This window comes from Chrysochloris asiatica, unplaced genomic scaffold, assembly GCF_000296735.1.
Source record: "Chrysochloris asiatica unplaced genomic scaffold, ChrAsi1.0 scaffold00044, whole genome shotgun sequence".
Lineage (NCBI taxonomy): Eukaryota > Metazoa > Chordata > Mammalia > Afrosoricida > Chrysochloridae > Chrysochloris > Chrysochloris asiatica.
This window is the reverse complement of record NW_006408562.1, coordinates 5,481,048-5,497,141: the sequence shown is the minus strand read 5'-3', so window position 1 is coordinate 5,497,141 and position 16,094 is coordinate 5,481,048. Positions and strand designations below refer to the sequence as shown.

Below are 16,094 nucleotides of genomic sequence, written 5' to 3'. Positions count from 1 at the left end.
ACTGGGAATCCATCAATTAGACTCAAATCTCAGGGTCTCCTCCTGGGGGGGTTCCATCTAAGAGAGTTGTGAATTTCATCATTGGCTTTTTTGCTTTTAAACTCATTTTGCATGCCTGAATAAACCTGGATGTTGATTTCAGGTGATGCATTGTATGTTGTTGCATTTGTTTTGATGTTGCTCTGTGGAAGACTTTTTTTTTTTTTTTTTTTAAAGGAAAACATATTCACTGTTGCTTTTAGGACTACTAATTTTTAGGTAGTACTGATCTCATTAAATGTTGGAGCGAAGACTTTTTTTTTTTTTTTTAAAGGAAAACATATTCACTGTTGCTTTTAGGACTACTAATTTTTAGGTAGTACTGATCTCATTTTTTTTTTTTTTTTTTTTAAAGGAAAACATATTCACTGTTGCTTTTAGGACTACTAATTTTTAGGTAGTACTGATCTCATTAAATGTTGGAGCGTATACATTTTTTTTTTTTTTTCTGTTCACTGGAAATAATTTGTGGAATATTGGAATTTTTACTTCCTTGGCTGCCTGAAGGGATGTTTTAAGCTCTCCATGGGTTCATGCTTTTTAGAGTTTATTTTCCACCTTTAGAGTATATGAATATTTTTTAAGGCATTCAAAGGACTGCTTCAGCCAGATCTCCAGCTCACCAATATAACATCAATATAACAGAACATCCTAAAATCTGGTGAGGCCAATGAAACTATGGAACTGACTTGAAGAATTAATGTAATATTGAGGCAAGATGTTATAGGGGTGCTTCCATTCCTGTTAAATAGAAATAACAACAAAACTCTTTTTTTCCCCCTCATTTGGATTTTATGAGAAAACTAGCAAATTCATAAAAAATACATGACAAGGGCATAATCCACATCTGGATTTTTGTGATTGTTATGTGCCATTCAGTCAGTTCCAACTTATAGCAACCCTGTATTGGGTTTTCAAGGAGTGACTGGTGGGTCTTAACCACAAACCTTGTGATTAGCAATCCAGTGCTTATCCTACAATGCCATATCTTGTTGTTGTTGTTAAGTGCCCTGGAGTTGATTGTATAGGATTCTCGAGATGCAGCTGATGAATTAGAGCTGCTGACCTCATGGTCTGCAAACTGACCTTGCTAGTCCAGTTGCTGACCCTGTGGCGCCACACCAAGATTCCTCACATTTGCCTTAGCAGGTCCAATTACATTCAGCACTGAACTATATTCATGATTTTGATGGTGTTACTTACTTCGGCCTTTCCTCCAAGGACCAGGTATTACCTTTTATTGATTATTTTGGCATGGAGGAGATGTGCCAGGGACTGTCTGATACTTTATTAATAGCCATTACCATACAGGATCAATATAGAAAGTTTCCTATTGTTAACTGTGTTTTTAGGAGAATGAAGTCCACATCTAGTACAAAGCTGGAGGTCAAGTCCATCCAGAGACAGCTCAGAAGACTGAGCATTGTACTTCCCCCCCAAATAAACCACTGAAAACTCTATGGAGCACAGTTCTACTCTGACACTCACAGGGTTACCATGAATTAATGACGATGTGACGTCAACTTTTTTTTAATTGATTTATAGGACCTCAATGGGTCAGCAATGGTCTCAGGTAAAAATTCAGTTCATCACTTGTCCCCTAAGTCTTTGCTAAGGCATCCCAGTGACATTCTGTGACCCCAGGAAATAGTATTTATTCCAAGTCATTGTCTGGTCACATAGACAGTTCTAGATATTTCTCTTATTTGGATCCACAGTTACTCCAGCAACTGTCTTCAGTTCCCCTTGGGGAAAATTGGGAATGGTATTTCCAATATGCAATTACTTTTGAGATCTTTCTTAATGTAGCCTGCAATGAGGGGGCTCTGAGTCTGTGAATTGATTTGTGTGGAATTAGAAAAAGGGTGTGACTGTGCTGTGGTAATTTAAAGCTCTGCTTTCAGGAATGGAGGGGTTTTCTTTAAAGATTATCCAAATTCAGTGCGATCTCAAGAGGTCGTCTTCGTATTTCGTTTTTTAAAGGCCTCATAGTCAGTCGGCCATTAAAAACTGATCCCATCTGTCCTGATTACTCTTCTAGGTTTGCTTCTTATCACAATGACAACAAATGCTTTTCTTTTCAGTGATTGAATCCCTGCCACCATCCATCTCTGTTGAAATTAGGTATCTCAGTTGGCATACTACTGTCTGTCTACTGTATTTATCGAAGTTGTGAAAAAAGAATTGTTTTCTGGACTTTACTGATTATAACTAGGAGTTGGAGATATTTCAGGCATAAGAAGGGGTACAGATGATGATAACCTAAATGATACAAACCAAAAAGCAAAACACAGAGACATGTACCATATCCTCATGACCCCAGCTTGAGTGATGCCACTTTAAAAAAGTAAAGAATAATAAATGGTTTCTTTTCTTTCTTTGTTAATCTCTGATGTCCTTCTTTTTAACAATACAATAAGAGTTTAGACTTCTATTTCATTATTGTTTTACACTATATGTTACCATTTAATTAATTTTTCAATTTGTAGATAGTTTAGAATGAAATACGCTTGTGACTTTTTTCAAATTGTGGCTTGTAAAGTCAATTTAATGTTTTGTGAAAAGCATGAACCAAAAAAGGAAATATTGGAGTGCACTGCATGCACAAAATGAGGGTAAGATTTTATGAAATTTTGTTTTTGTTTACATACAGTACAATAAATACAATAGAAGATTCAATGAGACTTAAATTTAACATGTTTCCAAGTTCATATGCTAGACAATTCATATTATGTCTATTTATTTTGACTCTCCATGTCTGATTCATTTCTCACTTGAAGAATAATCGCATCATCATTTTCAGGAAGAGTACATACATAGTACTTTTTTCTGAGACTTGCCTACCTCAGAATAGGTGTTTTTCCCTTAACAATGAAAATATAACTTAAGAATAAAATGATTTGATCATAACCTTTTCCTTCGTAAATTCTGTGTTATTTAATCCATTGTCTTCTGGGATGGGCCCTGTAGAGAATGTAAGGGCTTTTATATACAGAGTTTTTATAACTTTTTGTAAAAAAAAAAAAAAAAAAAAATCAGTCCACAAATAATAGAATTATCCCACTTTGTAGCAATACTTTTAATTACAGTATTTTTTCAAGTATCTAGGAGTGAGTCTCTTTTCCTTCAGTATGCTTACCCTTTTGTTTTACACATTTATGTCTTTATTTCAAATTCTGTTTGTAATTATTGTAACTAGTACAGTATTACACTCAAAGCAGTACCAACTATCTTTCAATCTTTCCTGTTACTCCTCACAACCATCGGTTGTAACTTAGCATTAAAATGTTCAGTTAAATTCTCTCATGCCCAATGCAGCTTATACACAATTATAGTGAAAATGTGGAATGTTAGATGCTATTCCCAAAGAAGTGTTGGCACAATAAAAGGCCAGTGAGTTCTGGAGTGAACCCTAAGGTAAGCTTTCAGAATGATAGACCACGGTGGAATTTTCATAAACTAGTGTTCTGGCTCTGTCCTTGACTTAGTTGTATGTGATTTTTCCACGTCACTGACTTCAGCTCACATCACTCCCTCCCCTCACTGCATTCTTGTCCTGGACATTTCTCTATTCCCTGAGTAAACTTAGTTGATTTTACTTTGAGAGGTTTGACCAGGCTGTAGTTTTCACTACCTGGGACACTTCCTCTCAGATCATGCCTTGGTGGTTTCTTGTCATTCAAGCATTTTTTAAATGTTATCTTCTCAGAGCTGCCTTCCTGGATCACTCCTTCCTTGTCAAACCTTTTATATTAGTCTACAGGACTTTCAAAGAATCTATAATTATCTCACATTTTCTTGTTTCTGAATGTTCATTATTTGTTTCTCCTTAGACAAAAAAAGACCTTGTCCATTTCATTTTTGAAATTGTAGCATACCCCAATTCATGATTTCCTTGGTATGCCTTATTACTGAGAGATTCTAAAAGTAAAATTACTTAGTCTTAATCTTTGAAAATATGTACACATATTTTTTTATAGCTAAACATTCTTAATTCTAAGGGTAAATAATCAAAGCTTATATCTTTTCTCAGTTAATATATTTGCATTCTGTAATTTATTTTGCATAGAAACTATCCCTAAATTATATTTAATTAATATTTAACTGAATACATTTTAGAGAGGACCAATACCTGGGTCATTTATTTCAAAGGCATATGTGTCTCTGTTGCAAAATTCTATTTTAAGGTTTTGACATGCATGCTAGCAATTCAGCAGACAGTATACCATGTCTATTACTCCAGGCTGCATATGATAAATTTCAAGGAAAAACATATTCTGAATTTAAAAATATATGTTTTCTTTGCCAAAAATACAGGGGACCTAATATATTACTCTGAACATGTCTTGCTTCCAAAAACTTTAAGGCAATATAGTTCAAAATTAGAATAATCAGGTCTTCTTAGGTACTCAAAACCACCCAAACATTTTTTTTTTTTTTGGCCAGCAAATCATAATCAGTCACTTTCAGAATCAATACATGTGAAGGACCATCTCCAAACAACACATACACATCTGCAGAAATGCATCCATTTCATCAGGTTCAGGAACTCCACAAGTTTATAGACAAACTCAGTCAAGAGCTTCTGCTTTGAAAAAATTTTGTTATTTATCATCAAATGTTTTAGTGTTCAATATTTCACTAGTCTTAAACAAAGAAATAAGATATTCAATTTAAATTCAGCTAATTGTCTTTTCAACTTCTGATGATTCTGTCTTATGAAAGACATTATAGTGGTGGTTGGTGGTTATGTGCTGTGGAGTCAGTCGTGACTCATAGCGACCCTGAGTAGGGTTTCTGAGGCTGTAAATCTTAATGGAACAGAATGTCTCATCTTTCTCCCTGGTAGCTGATGGGAGATTTGAACTGTTGACCTTGCTGTTAGCAGCCCATCTCATAACGTACTATGCTACCAGGACTCCTTATGAGCATTACATAACCTTGGAAATCAAGGTTGAGAAAGCAGATAACTTTTTTTTTCTCAATCTTTATTAGTTTCTATATTCATTTTTTTACATACAAAGCTATAGTCCCAGAGGGATGCAGTGTAATGTGAAACTGGAAGACCTCCTTAGTATGTTAGTTTCTCTTCCAACATTTAACTTTTTGAGTTCAGAGAAAATAAACAGTGTGCCGTGTTCTTTCCAAAAGAGGGCAGTGTGTTAGACACTTGGTAGCACAGAGACAAAATCTTCATGAAAGTTGGACACTAACCCAATGAGACAGGGAGACCTCTTCCTATACTAGCATATGCCCCGTCATTATAGAACTCAGACCTCCTAGCTGATACCGACACAATTGTGTCCCCTTTAGAAATGACTTAGGACTGAATTTTAAATAAATTAATTACATGGTAAAATTTCCAAATTTGACTGAAGTTGAATCAGTATACTAATTTATGTTTTAATATATGCAATCTTTAAAGTCCACATGGACTTAAATGAATCATATTTATCTAATTTTTTTCTATATACCATAAATAACAAACTTTGATAGAAAATAATTTTCTAGCTTAATAAAATAGCACAATTAAAACTTTTATTTAATTTTTCTTTAGACTGAAATAATAAGCCAAACTAATCAGGAAAAGTGTCAATAGAAGATTTTGCATGAAACATTGTTTCTCAGAAAATAAAGCCAAGAGCACATTGCTCTTAGTTGAACTGCAGGAGGTCAAACCTATTTATCTTTGAAAAGCAGTAGCATTCTTTGCTTTCAAGAGTCAGTTCTGGGCCATAGGGTAGAAGCTAATGGTCACAGAGATGATGTTCTGGCTTTATATCGAAATAAATAAATAAAAGAATCTCCCCTGGAAGAAAGACTTAGGTCATTGCTATCTCAACCCATTACTACCCTATGATGTATACTGGTTGTTGTTGTTAAGTGCCATCAAGTCAATTCCAACATATAGTGACCATGTATAGGGTTTCCAAGGAGCAGCTGGTGGATTTGGACCACCGACCTTTCAGTTAACAGTCCAGTGCTTATCCTACAGTATCACACCAGGACTTTATTCCATGGTGTCATGGAACACATTAATAGTTCTGCCCCTCTTTTGTTATTTTTTATTTTTTAGCTAGAGTAGAAAACATACTAAATAAAAACAATGTAAATTATCATAGACCAAAGATAAGAATGGAATATTTAAAATTATAATTCACTTAACTAGTGAAAACTGAAGACATTATCTTCTTTAGTGATTTGCAGTCATCTTTTGCATATTATATTTAGCCAGCAACTGGATTTTAATTTTTCATTAGGAGACATTAAAATGTAATTAGCAGCAAATAATAGAGTGACAAAGTTATAAAAATTCATAAAGGTCAAAGGAAGCAGTAATTTTTAGCCATAGCAAGAAGTGGAACCATCGTGAGAGCTCATCTCCTGCTTCACGCTCATCTCCAAGGCAAAAATTCTAGAACAAGATTCTTTTCTGGCAATATGAAGAAGAATACAGGAGTAGGTGTCCAAACCACAGCAAACATTCTTCAGAGCCAAAAGACCCTCAAACTTTAATAAACATCATATATGAAAGAAACATAGCAAATTCCAATACAACATACACATAATAAAATTAATTCATTTATCAGAGGTCAATACAACGCTCAATGTGCATTTTCCAGAAAGTAGCAGAAGTAAAAGAGACCGTCTGTGGCTGTCAAGCCTGTGGAAGTCCAACAATGCATCGAAAATTCATACAATATGTGAATTATAAATGAAAAACAAATGCGTTATTAAAAAAGTAGGTTGATGGCCCGACATATAGATATTCATATGTATGTTTGTGTGTATATTATATATATGATGATAAAAATCAGCTTGCATTAGGGTCATAATATATCTGCTTTGAAGTGATTTCACACATACTATAAGCCATTTACAGAAATGGTTTGCATATACAGGAATTGTGAAATGAATTTAAAATACAATGAAATACAGACCGCTCAAAAATTATTTATAGAAACCTCCCAGAATTAACAGGGATTGGCCATAATCAGCACTTGCCACCACTGAACAAGAAACGTGCCAAAAAAAAAAAAAAAAAGAATTTTTTAAAGAAGAAAGGGACAATTAAAAAAATTATTTTGGTATTCTGTATTTAAAATAATGTTCTCTTTGTTGACTTGCTTTGTTGATAATTTTGTTCTTGCCCCAACACAGGGTTTAGTTTGATCATAGTTTGTATTCTGTATCCTTTCCGTGTCTGCTTCCTGGAGAGAAAGGGTCTTTGAGTGAGTACAAATCAGTGTTTCCATACTAACTATTGTCTAGACTGATGACGTTCAGGCCAATCCCTGAGCAGTCAGTGAGATGTTGCCGAAAGAAAGAAAAAAGGACCAAAAAAAAAAAAAAAAAAATTCTTGCTGTTCAAAAATGTCCTATCTCTTCGCACTATTTCTCTTGAAATAAAAAATCTGTGATTTGACAAAGAAAATTTCAACAAAACGTGTGATAGCCTCTTCATTTATGCTTCCCGAAGCAGACGCTCCTTGGGTAGGTAATTAGAGTAGAGTGGGTGCAGAGTGGTGCTTGGAGTTTAGGGTCAACTTTGCTGTCCGCTCCGTAGATTTTACAGGCGATTTGCTCTTTGCTTTAAGAAGAGAAAGTGATAGTGGAAAAAAGTCAGCACTTTAGATTAAAGCAAAGCACCCTTCACAAAGCCACAAACAAGAAGCAGGACAGAAAGTCCATGGCTTGTAGCTATCCTCGCACCTGCGGAAGAAGTTATAAGATATTCGCTCATCTTGAAGATTTCCAATGCTCCTTATTAGGCTGTTTTAAATACATACATATATATATTTAATTAGCTCGCCAGCTTGGCTCTGGTGCTCATGAATGTCTTGGCATGCACTGCAAATAACAACACATACAGAGTATTTCAGTCCCAGAAGTTGGTCTTGTTTGTTTTCACACAATGCCGTCCCAAGGTTGGGAACACCTAGAGGAACAGATCCAAATACTTTTCCCCTCAAGTGATTCCTTGAGAATCATTCCCTATCACCATTTGATTGTTCCCATATTGGTGCCTAAAATCACATCCCCCCCTGTTCTAATAGGGCATAATGATAAAAACCACAGGAGATAAATCAAAAATTGACGGTGGGTGCATTTGGACATTGACTTTCAGAGTCAGGTTTATCTTTTTTCTATCCTTGAAATCTGAAGACAAATCAATCCTACAAGAATAGACATTTAGAAAGTGCTACAAGACTAAGGAAGGGAGAGAACTGAGTTCCTGCCCACCCCACCCCCATATATATTGTTCAATAACCTCATAACTAAAAATGTGATATTAGCTACCTATATTAGTTTTTAAAAAATTGATGAAAATGTGGTAAGGCTCAAAACATTTCTTTCCTTTTTTTAACTGGAAGGCTGGAGGGTTTGAAGAGGGAAAAAGTTGGGGATCTTGAATCTTTTACATATTTCAACGCAATCCATGTTCAGGTCCGTGCTAGCAATAATAAAATTTGAAGCAAAAACACATTATAGAAAAAAAAATGGGGAATTTAAAATGGCCATTTAAGACTTAGGTTACTGTTTTCCTGCCAAGTGACTTTAGTATCATTAACATTATTTTGCCTTTGTTAACCGATCTAGAAATGGAACATAAAAACCTGACAGCAATCTAGTGATTCAAGGCCCAGAAGGTTGGGTCTCAGCGGAGCCTTCCTTCATTTAAACTGGATGACAGGGTTCAAAAACGCCAAACTTATAGCCTGGTTCTTAGGTAACTCTAAGTACAAATATCAGGCAAGGAAAATATGTATAATTTATGTGGAACCATTAGCATTAGAACTTTCCAAAATTAAAATGTATTCTTGTAATATTTGAAGAGAGTTACTTCAACAACGGATGTTTAATATGAAAAAGAAAAAGATAAAGCGAATGATTACATAGCTCCCTAAATAGTCAATGGTACTAGATTTGATATAAAATGCCCAGTTTTGAATAAAAGCCTAAAAAATGCTAGAAGAAATAAAACTAGATAAAATCATTTATTCTTTGAAAATGATCTAGTGAAGTAGTGGTTTTCTTTCCAACACGGGTGTTGCAATTGGCCCAAATTTGCTGAAATTGCACAGTGTAATATGTTCCTTCTTTCTCAATTATTCAACCATCATAAAAAAGTCTGACTCCATCATCCCTGTAAGATATTTCATGTTTGACCCAACATATTATATTCAGCATGTGCAAGTTAAAGAAAAGTGTTCTAATTAGAAAGAAACCTGATTATATACTACTGTAAAGTAAACCAAACATTTTAAGGCTAATAACATTTTGAAAGGTCATCAAGTACCATTGCAATATGGTACTTTTTTTTTTTTCTAGGTTGTAATCAATCATCCATTCTAGATACATGAATTTTATATCGTATTTTTAATTAAATAAAATTTAGTTCTTTCAGACATGTTATAGATGAAAGTGTGTTGTTTTTTTATATAGCAAATAAAATAAATCTGTTTTTCATCCTATTACTGATTTATTTTTGCTTTTTTATGTTTTATTTATATATTATATAATATGTATATATGATACATATTGAGTGAGAGTAAATTTTATGTATTGACATTTTGAGTATTATGATTATATAACCCCCAAGTCCTTTAGATAGTGAAATCTAAGACTACCTCTGTATATAGGGATTTGTCTAAATACTTATTTTAGCCATTTCTGTTCAGGTTTATATTTTTCCATCTGCATTATTTATGATAGTGCAATATTTACAGACTTTACAGTGATTTCAGCTGTACTATACTGTTTCTTAAACATGCTATACTATAGAAACTACCTTTTTTGATAAAGGGGGAACTTTGGCCACTTGTCATTCTCTAGTCTCATTTTTACATTTAGAGACATTTTACTTTTGTGAGATAAGGTCAAAATTGCAACCAGAAGCCCCAAGAGGTCTAATTTCCTCTGCTTCCTCTTGCTTTTGAAGTCCCAAGTAATATATTTCTTTCTTCTACATTTTCTAAATGAACACAATAACTGTTCATGTATTATCATTATTATATTTTTCACACTAGTATGCAAGACACTGTGTTGGAATAAGAACACTTCTTTATTTTTATATTTGCTTTCTGCTTTTTTTGTGCCTATTATACCTGTAAGGATATTTACGCGACTTTTTCCTTTAAATGACCTGCGTTTCAATCTCAACAGTTAATTATCATCTCTCGCTCTCCTTTGACCTTCAGCACTGTTTTGCTTTTGTTTCCCTATAGCCCAAGTAGACTTGTAATTAATTATATTCATATCTTGCTCCGATCTCTCTGATTAAACTGTAAACTCATTAATGACAAGGTATAAAATTTGAGTATGTTTTTGATTCTCAATGTCTTGAAAGTTTTTATACTTTGCCCCCCAAATAAATTACACGTGAAGCAGAAAAGGAGATGCTCTTATCTCAATTATGTGAAAGAAATGACAGGTAGAAAGCTTAGATGAAAAGTAGCCAAATAGAACCTAGAGATCTCTTATCTCTGACTCCTGATCCATTTCACAACACCCATCTACTTCTACTTAATGATGATGCCTTTCATTTGTTTTTATGCTTAGAGATCTTCAGAGTGCTCTCTCATGTGTAATTCCCCATGTCTTTGTAAGAAGACAAGATATTAGCAGGGAAGATACTTTCTCCATTTTGCAAATGGAAAAGCCTAGAAAGTCTTAGAAGTCTAAATAGTGCAGAAATTTTGCTTCCATTTCTCATCCTATTTTCCTACCTTGTGTTCTATCTCATGCTAGTGTTCGTAGCTCCTTCTCTTAGATGAAGACAAACAATCATTTCTCAAGAGAGTATCTTTGACAACTAAGTTTGCCAGACAAATGAGAAACAGACAAAAAAAAAAAAAAAACAAGTATATTATCTCACTATAATTATTATTTCATCAAATAGCACAAAATATCATCTACTCCTTTAAACAAAATTAAGTGGAAAAAACAAAACAAAACAAAAAAACAGAAATAGTCCTTGAGAACTTATAATCCTCAGCAAACAAACCAAGGATGATATGCAGTTTGTATCTGAGGTTTATCTCTTGTGGTAACAGCTATACTGTCCTCTGTCTCCTCAGAGGAAGTTACTGCATGGAGAGGTAAGTTCCCTATGTCACTGTTCTCATTCTACTGAAAGGGAGCTCAGCTTCCAGCCAGGAAAGTTAGCAGCAATAGTCAGCTCCGTACCTCCTTCCTGCTCCTTGCCCCTCTTATCACACAGCTGCCAAATGGAAGGACTTAGCTCCTCTTCATAGTTTCCAACAAGTCCAGCTGTACTTGTGGCAACCCACGTGTGTGAGTAGAACTGTGTTCTAAAGGGTTTTCAATGGCTGGCTTTCCAGAAGTAGATTGCCAGGACTTTCTTCTGAACTACCTCTGGGTAGACTAAATCCTTCAGCCTATTGGTTTGAAGCCAAGTGAGTTAACACTTTGGACCACCAAGGGACTCCTTCAACCACATTTTTATAGCTTCCCTGTATCTACACTCCCTGGCCTGAAGGACACTGGGCAGATTTAATAATATTGCATCCTTCTTCTTGCTAATGTGTTGGGCATCTTTGATGTGCCACACAACGGTGCATTAGAAATTTAGTATACATTGTTCCAGTTAATCCAGTCAACAACAGCTATAGTGAATACAATGATCCCTTTTACAGATCAGGAAATTAACTCATTGTCATGAAACAACTCTGTCAATTACACAGGTAATAGGTGGTAACACACAGAAGTGAAGAAACAGCTATCAGTCAAGTAAACACTAATATGGATCTGTTTCTTTCTGAAACCCCCAATTTCTCCTCATCTGTTAAAGAAATTTTGTTGTTAAGTGTTGTCAAGTCGGTTCTGACTCATAGTGACCCTGTATAGGGTTTCTGAGGAGTGGCTGGTGGGTTTGAACTGTCAATTTTGTGGTTCAAACTGACCTTGTGATCCAGCGCATTATCCTACAGCACCACACCAGGACTCCTAAAGCAATATATGAAGTAATTATTTCAGTATATATTGATCTTTCCAGGGACAATGCATGGATATAAAATAGTTAAGAGAAATAAATATTGAAGACATTTTTTTTTAACTCTAAACTTATAAATACTTCATATGAAAACATGAGCACCTTAGTTTCCCAAATAATAATAAATTGCACCTGTTGTCAAAAAGGACCAGTCCCTGGAGAAGGACATCATGCTTGGTAAAGTGGAAGATCAGCCCAAAAGAAGAAGAGTCTCAGTGAGGTGGACTGACCCATTGGCAGTAACAATGGGCTCAGGCAGAACAATTGTGAGGATGGCACAAAACCGGGCAGCAATTGGTTTTGTTGTACAAAGCACTTATGTGAGTTCAAACTGACTTGATGGCACCTGACAACAACCACAATATTCACTATTCAGGGTATCTAAGGTCATCTTCAGGCATGATTTCCCATGATGTCCATAGGAACTCAAAAGGAACAAGAAAATGATTTGTCCCCCTGCCTGGCTCTGTGGTCTGACTCCATAATCTTTCTGTCTGATGACATTATCTTCATTTTTTGAAACTGAATATTTGTGATGCTTTCCATATGGACAGGGGACACTGGTGGTTTAGTGATAGACTTCTTGCCTTCCATAAGGGATACTTGGGTTTGATTCATAGCCAATAAAGTTCATGAATAGCAAACATCCTTAGCAGTGAAGGACTGTTTGTTGCTATGTTACTAGTGTGGCATTGAGGGTTAATGCGCTGGACCGCAAGGTCAGTTTGAACTGCAAGGTTGGCAGTTCAAGCTCACCAGCTGTTCCTTGGAAACCCTATACAGGAGCGCCATGAGTCGGAATTGACTCGATGGCACTTAACAACAACAACAACAACACGATGCTAGAGAGGTGTTAGCAGAGCTTCTACACTAAGATAGACTAGAAAGAAAGCCCTGGGTATCTACTTCAAAAATCAACCAATGAAAACCCAATAGGTCACAAGAGTCTGTAGCTACCATGAGTTGGAGGTCAACTAGACAACAGCTAACAATGACAACATAGGAATCAATCTAAAAATGGATGTTTGTTGTTGTTAAGTGTCATTGAGTTGGTTTCAACCCACAGTGACCCTGTATAGGGTTTCTGAGGAGAAGCAGCTAGTGAGTTTGAACTGCTGAACTTGCAGTTCAAATGACTTTGCAGTCTGGCACACTAACCCACAGCACCACACTAGGACATACACCAATAAAAGAACTGAACCCAAACCAAACCCCAGTCAATTCCAACTCATAGCAACCCTGGAGGATGATGTGAACTCCTCCATAGGCTTTGTAAGATTGTAAATCTTTACACAGGCCAACTGTTTAATCGTCCTCCTAAGGAATCACCAAGGAGCTCTGGTAGCGTAGTGGTTACAAATTGGGCTGCTAACCTTAAGGTCAGCAGTTTGAAACTACCAGCGATTCCGCAGGAGAAAGATGAGGCGGTCTGCTCCCATAAATATTTACAGCCTCGGAAACCCTGTGTAGGGTCACTATGAGTCGGAACCTACTCCACAGTACTTAACAACAACAACAAAGGAATCACCAACCATGTGTTTAGCAGCCCAATGTGCCTCCATGTGACTCTATTGTCTGTGAAAACCTCCAAGGTTGTAAAGAACTGAGAACAGTTGTCTGGTACAGCCCTCAGAGCAACACAGCTGCCTTTGAAAAACTTCTGTATTACAAATGCAAGCTTTAAGAAATGAAAATAATAGAAAATTTGAGCTAGCTTTTACTACAATTTTTATTCAGGTTTGTCAATACTAAATCACCATTTAAGGGCAAAGGGCAATAATAGGATTATTTTATTCTATAATATTTTGAGATCTTTCTTATTAGAATTCTTATGGGTACAACACCAAGTTCTTGCAGGAATATAGCTATCTATCTATATCTATATATCTATATATCTATATATCTATATATATTTTTAAAGAAATTTTGCACTTCATTTTGAATGAATACATAAATAGCACATTTTATTGTGCCCTAGCATGTTGGCAGCAGCTGTTTAAATTTTCTGTACTGCTTTTCTTTAGTCAGCAAATTTACAGCTCTATTCTAGTTATGAGGCCTCTTATTACAGCTAAGGGAAAAGTACAGTTGCCCCTATATACATGCAACAATAAGTTGCATGGTGATAATCCATTTACCACAGAATGTTCCAGACCTTTTTTGTATAACCAGTCAAGGTTTCTAAACCTTGTCAAGTTTGACATTGACAAAGCAATATGACCGCTTTCTTCTAAGATCATTCTCTCATGGTCATTGAGTAGATTCCTACTCATAGCAACCCTGCATAAAGTTTCTGAGTCTGGACATCTTCACAGGAGCAGAAAGCCTCATCTTTCTTCCATGATGAGCCTGGTGGGTTTGAACTGCTGACCTTGTGGTTGGATAGCTGTCTAGTGCTTATCCTACAAGCAGCACATCAGGACTTAGCTCTAAAGCTGTGTTGTTGTTGTTAAGTGTTGTCCTGTCAGTTCTGACTTATAGTGACCCTGGATGGGGTTTGCAAGGAGCTGACCTTACAGTTCAAACCAATCTTGCAGTCCAGCGCCTTAACCCACAGCACCACACTTCAATAGTCCATTTTCACCGCAACTCCCAAGAACTGATCTTGTACAGACGCACCAAGTTAAGAAGTGATCTTGGTGCAGCTAATATTCTTGAATACTTACTATTTCTTTACTCCTTTTCATGATGCTATGAGGTTATCAAAGGAGCTCTGGTAATGCAGTGGTTACGAATTGGGCTGCTAACTTCAGGGTCAGCAGTTCGAAACTACCAGCTGTTCTAAGGGAGAAAGATGAGGCTTTCTGCTCCTGTAAAGGTTTACAGCCTTGGAAACCCTGTGTAGGGTCGCTATTTGTCGGAACCAACTCCACGGCACGTAGCCACCACCATGAGGCTATTAGAATAATTTACCTCATAAGCGAACTGGAGTTGAGAAGGGTTGTATAGCTTATTGCATTTTGCTCAGCTAGTAGGTTGTTGTTGTTATGTGCCATCGAGTCTGTTCTAACCCATAGCAACCCTGTATAGGGTTTCCAAGGAGTGGCTGGTGAGCTTGAACTGCCAACCTTGCAGTTCACACCAACTTTGCAGTCCAGTGCACTAACCCACAGTGCCACACTGAGAATTTTATCCAGTTCCATTGGACTCTAAAATTAAGATGCTATCAGTTAATTTGCATCTTAAAATTTCCATCTGATGAGCCTTTATGCCTGATGACTTTATTTTCCCAATTCTGATCATGGGAATATGGAAATGTGTGGTTTTGACAAAATGAAAGTAAGGATAATGAACTACTGGAAAAAAACAAGCAAAACATTTTCAAAGAAATGAAATTTTACTACTAAAAGAAATGAATGTACTATTACATATAATGTATTAAAATGATTTATAAGTAATGTTGTTGTTGTTAAGTGCCATCGAGTCGGTTTTAACTAACAACGACCCTGTATAGGGGTCCTGGTGTGGCACTACTAATTTTGTTATAAAGGCCCCCCCTTCAGTACTAGGAAAGAAAAATTCACCATCAAATTAGGCAAAAATATCTCAGATTCTGAAAGAAATGACCACTGAGAATCTCAGAGTCAATAAATAGACAGGAAGAAACAGCTATGAATTTAAATCCCCATTTTACCTTATATTAACTATTTGTGCCACTTAGGGACTGCTCTAAAATGAAAAGTAAATTTAAAACACCACCTTAATTTACATATAAGTACAGTATCTTGCAAGCATTGATCAATAATGTTTGCTATTGAGGGGGAAAAGAAAGTGAGGCTCTAGTGCTAGTTAATCGTTCAAATATTAACCTCTACTGGAGCCTCAGTGTGGCACTGTGGGTTAATGTGCTGGACTGCAAAATCCTTTGAACTGTAAGGTTCAAGCTCACTAGCTACTCTTTGGAAAAATTGCACATGGTCGCTATGGGTTTTAACCGACTTCACGGCACTTAACAACAACAACAACAATGCTAATAAAATAAAAAGTAACCCACTGCCTGAGTCAATTCTTATGCATTGTGCCCCTAGTAGGACAGAGT

The 16,094-nt window shown here is 36.0% G+C and overlaps 1 protein-coding gene across 1 annotated transcript in view; it reads right to left on the bottom strand.

Moving 5' to 3' along the window:
• Positions 1–7,505: 7,505 nt before the first annotated feature.
• The window catches only part of LOC102840568 (V-set and transmembrane domain-containing protein 2A-like), a 31,579-nt gene continuing 22,990 nt past the window's right edge, over positions 7,506–16,094 (bottom strand). Inside the window, exon 5 of the mRNA XM_006861864.1 lies at positions 7,506–7,752. Within this exon, the coding sequence (XP_006861926.1) occupies positions 7,676–7,752 (77 nt within the window). The 3' untranslated portion in view covers positions 7,506–7,675. The remainder of the gene's footprint in view (positions 7,753–16,094) is intronic.